Source organism: Lactuca serriola, chromosome 3, assembly GCF_051521515.1.
Source record: "Lactuca serriola cultivar US96UC23 chromosome 3, Lser_US96UC23_V15, whole genome shotgun sequence".
In the NCBI taxonomy this organism is placed as follows: domain Eukaryota; kingdom Viridiplantae; phylum Streptophyta; class Magnoliopsida; order Asterales; family Asteraceae; genus Lactuca; species Lactuca serriola.
The window spans coordinates 10,435,334-10,440,158 of record NC_136410.1 but is presented as its reverse complement, the minus strand read 5'-3'; the positions used below and the strand labels follow the sequence as shown (position 1 = coordinate 10,440,158).

Here is a 4,825-nt window from a genome sequence, read left to right as displayed (position 1 = left end):
CAAGATAACACTTATTAATATCCATAAACGTACTTGTACTTGATGTTTCCATATAAACTGTGATAGGACATATCCAATATAGGACAAGAGTGAGTCTTAACACACTCACACAAAATTAAGGTTACATACAATATATATTTTGTTAAATAAAAGGAATTAAGATTGTTATATGGCTATTTCATTTAAAACTTGAAATTAATAGAAGATGATACATTATTGTCTATGTCGATTAGACTCCATTTTAGATTACTTTAATGATGCAAAACAACATTTTTTGCAACTTAAAATAAACAATTTATATTTTGTATATTATTTGGCCCACCCTAAAAACAAATTATAGACCGTAAATTGACTACTGTTATAATTTTCACGAGAACGAGATAATGCTTCCTCTAACCTCGAGATTCAATTATAAACTCTTTGGACCAGAACAAAATCTACACATGCATGCTGCTATAATCAATAATCTCCATCTCTTTCTAAACTTGAGAAACGAATATATCCTAAAGGCCCAAAAGGATACTATTCAAGCTAACAACTTACACATCCTACAATACATTATTACATCATCTCTAACCAAACAAAGTTCATTTCTACAAAACTGCACCTTTGACATATTACACAACACATCCCAGCAATCAATTCACCTGCAATTGTAGAAACATGAAAAATGACCTCATGTGTTATAAGAACGAAAACCAAGTTTTTTTTATTCCAATTTTGCCCCCATTGATATCAATCTCAGTCCCAGTCCAATACACCCCAAAGACAGTACAAGTTGTAACACATGGACCTAAAAGAAGACGTTTGGTTCACCATATTTTCATACCTGATGTTGGATAGGACCTTGTTTGTTGCCTCCAAACATCTATTTCATCATATATCATATAACAAATAAACCGGTGAACCCTGCAACCCACTGTTTCAGAAAGCCTATCGGATTATAAATTTGTTTAGTAGCTCTCAGGCAACCTGCAGGGAGACACAGAGAAGGATTATCAAGGGCACATTTGACAATTCACAATCATTTCTAAACATTTTCAGTAGTGTAAAGCCAAATTACCGCCATGGAAATTCACTGGTGTCAATCCCTGATTGATGCAATTCATCCACATACTGCAAAGCTTCTCTACACTCTTCCCTATCATCAAAAAACTCTGTTGTTTCACCAACTGTATCATATGTCTCATGCCCTTTCCCAGTAACCACCTACCACATATATAAACAAACAAAAAAAAAAAAACTTATTTTAGTAAAATAAAAATTATCAAACTAGAATAAAAAAAAAAATTAACCACCTCAAGTACTTACAACAACATCTCCCTCCTCCCCCATGGCAACAGCAGAACGTACAGCCACCCTTCGAATATCATGAAGAAAAACTCTATGTCCATTTTTAAGTGGGGGATGATAGTCGTTTTCTTGATGCTTAAAGTAATCCTGCATAGTCCATCCTATCCCCGCTAACATGTCATCCAATATGTCAACTGCAACAACAATAAAAAAAAAAACATTTTACACACGTTATACATATTGACCATTTTTTTAAAATAATACAAATCGCCAAACATGCTTACGTGGATCCTCATTCCTTGGATTATCTGATGTCAACATAGTAATATCACTCTTTTCTGTCGCGATCTTAGTCATCACCGGTCGTTTTCCTCGGTCAGTCTCCCCGGGACAACCGATAACTATAGATTATTGATTGCAAACAGTTTAGACCGAAAAGAAAAGGGTATTTTAGACATTTGACTAATCAGTTCTATTCTATATCGTACCTGTGATAATTCTTTTTGGATTTAGTTCACGAACATTATCAAGAAGCCTTGATAAACCATCGGGAGTATTTGCATAATCAACAACCACTCCATAAGTTTGTTCCTCATCAATCAACTCACATCTACCAGGCACAACATCAACCTCTTCAATCCCCCTCACAATATCTTCCAAAGGTGCCCCAACCGCAATCCCAACCGCAACAGCCGCAAGAATATTGTAAACATTTTGTCTCCCGAGTAGCCCGGATGAAATCTCCAAAATACCCTGAGGGGTATCCACCAAAACTTGTGTCTCAAAGAGAGAAAGATCAAACTGTAACGGATGCACATCCGCTTTCTTGTCCTCCATTGCAAACGTCACAACAGGTACATCTTGATTCCCTTGTGCGATAAACAGAGGGGCGTTTTCGTCATCAATATTCACAACTTTCCGATGACGTGTCGGGTCCACCATTCTACCAAACAACTTAAGTTTAGCGTTCCTATACTCTTCATCGGCCCCGCTTAGGTTCGTGAAAACCGCAATATCGAAATCAACCTCATCACATCTTCCGGAAGCGAGCTCTTGAGAAGAAGCTTCCATGACTAAAGCTTCCGCCCCGTTATGGATCATCTTAGCCATTAATTTTTGGCGGGAAACCGCATCTGGGATTGTGTTTTTTGTCTCTAATTGGTTTTCACCATGAACATAATGAGCTACATTTGTTATCATCCCGGTTCTTAAACCCATCACCTCATACATTCCTTTTATCAGATATGCGGTGCTTGTCTTTCCATTTGTACCCGTGATACCAATTACAGCAACGTTCTTTGAAGGGTGTCTATAAAATGAAGCTGCTAAAGTTGCTAAAACGGAGGATGTGTCTTCAACTAAAACTAACGCTTTACACCCTAAAGTTTCCTCAATGTCTATTTCTTTACTAGCTACAACTGCAACAGCCCCTCGTTTATCAGCCTCGGTTAGAAACAAATGTCCATCCGTTTTTTTCCCGACACAACATACAAACAAGTCACCGGGCTCCACTAATCTTGAATCGTGTTGGATGCCTGTGATTTCAATCTCTAAATTACCTAAAACTGAAATGGGAACGACTTTACTCTCGTCTAAAAGCTCGGCTAATGTCATTTTACATTTGGGTTCTACAATTCGGACTTCTCCTTTACGAAAAGCATCAAATTCAGCACCGAATGGAGATTTATATGATGAATCACCGGTGCCCAGATCATCATCTAACTCAATATCTGAGTTTTCGACCTCTGAATCTTCACCGCTTGCTTTCAGTTCTTCGAGTTCTTCAATTTCCTCAAGATCATCTTCTTCGTGAGACTGCAATTCGTCTACTACTTCATCGATTTCCTCCTCCTTTGACTGCATCAATGTCCATTACAATACAGATTTGTAAAAGGTTGTAACTTATAAAGTGACTGAAAAGATTAATGCCTTTGAAGATGTCATACTCGGATAATCCTAATCCAAAGTGAGTTTTTACATTAAACATTCAATCTTGCGTACAATTTATATGCATACAAGATTATGTTTTCGACGTATGCTACTTAAAAACCATGGAAGTTTAGTGACTAATTGATCTATCTTGCACATATATATACATATACATATACATACGTATATGTATGTAGATACATGTACAATTTACCACCTGCACCTCTAAATCCAGTAGCAAGAAGTAGGACCAACAACAAAGTTTCTGTCTTCGTAAATTGTAACAAGTGCCCGGAAAGAACTTTGATCAGAAAACTCAATGTATGTTTTCTTCGTCGAAACACACACACACACACACACACACACACACAAAAAAAAAAAAAAAAAGAGTATTCGTTTTTACAAAATTGATAGAGATTGTGCATAACTCAAACTTGTAATGAACTATGTAAGAAAAGTACACAGAGCCAACAAAAATAATCAAAATTTGAGCCGGTAAACAAGTTCAAAATGAATCCTAATTACCCTTTCCAACTTGGATTTATCCAACCACAAAAGGAATCAATCGGTTTACCTCTTCTTTCTTTGGATTTGGCTTCAACAGCCCTTTTTTAACGAACTCCTTCCTCTTCAAAGCAATAGAATCATCAATCTCGGAATACAAATCTCCCTCTGAATCATCATTAGCCCCAGAAACAGGTTCATCAGGTGCGTCTTCGACGTCTTCTATAGCTTTGAGAAAAATTGATTGGTCTTGTTCAAACTGAGCTTCTTGAGCTTTGCGAGCACGGGCAATTCTAAGGTCGAGTTGTTTGAACTTAGAGACACCGTGCATGGTGTCTTCGGGTGCTTCAGGGGGGTCAGCGTCAGCTGGGTTTGGATAGTATTTGCCATCGCGTCCGACGGCAAAAGGGGTAAGATTGGTTGTGGTTATATGGCGGAGAAAAGGTGAGAGGTGATGGCGGAGAGGTGGGTGGAGACGGGGCCTAGGAAGAGAAAGGGAGGGCGAGAGGGGGAACGGGGAAGAGAGGGAGAGGAACATGAACATGTATGAGGAGGAGAGGGAGGATGTGGACTGTGGAGGGTTTAGTGCCGATTGCCGAACAGACAGAAGGGGATAAGGATATGAGTTTGGTTTACACTTTACAGTGAAGGTGCTATATACGAGGTCGTTTTATGGCAGGCATAAGTTGAATTGAAATTCAGTTGGAAAACCATATGTTAATTATATTAGTTAGAAATTATCGTAAAAATTGCTGTAAACTTTTTTAAACTAAAAAGTGTCTTCAAAAAAATGTTGTAAATAAATGTGGTTTGAAGATGAGGGGTTCATGTTGCGTCGCTAAACGGTTTTTAAATCATAAATCTTTTAAAAAACAAACTTCACGAAAAGCAAAGTGATTGTTTGTTTTTTAAAAAAACCGCAACATCCAATTTTTTGGCTAGAATTTTGAACATTTTTGTAAAATTAAAAAGTTTCTTTAAGTTAAAATCAAATAAATTGAAATAAATAAAGGTAAATGATTCTGATTAATAACCATAATAAACATTATTTCTAAATCATATATATATATATATATATATATATATATATATATATATA

The 4,825-nt window shown here is 36.8% G+C and overlaps 1 protein-coding gene across 1 annotated transcript; it reads right to left on the bottom strand.

The window, feature by feature from the left end:
• Nucleotides 1–387: 387 nt before the first annotated feature.
• Nucleotides 388–4,356, bottom strand: MURE (ALBINO OR PALE-GREEN 13). Its single transcript, XM_079029192.1, has 7 exons — nt 3,797–4,356; nt 1,782–3,150; nt 1,578–1,694; nt 1,312–1,487; nt 1,064–1,209; nt 830–972; nt 388–647 (listed from the first exon to the last, which is right to left on the bottom strand). Exons 1-6 carry the CDS (start codon nt 4,268–4,270, stop codon nt 954–956), a joined length of 2,301 nt encoding a protein of 766 aa, XP_078885318.1. The 5' UTR covers nt 4,271–4,356; the 3' UTR covers nt 388–647; nt 830–953.
• Between the last annotated feature and the right edge of the window lie 469 nt (nt 4,357–4,825).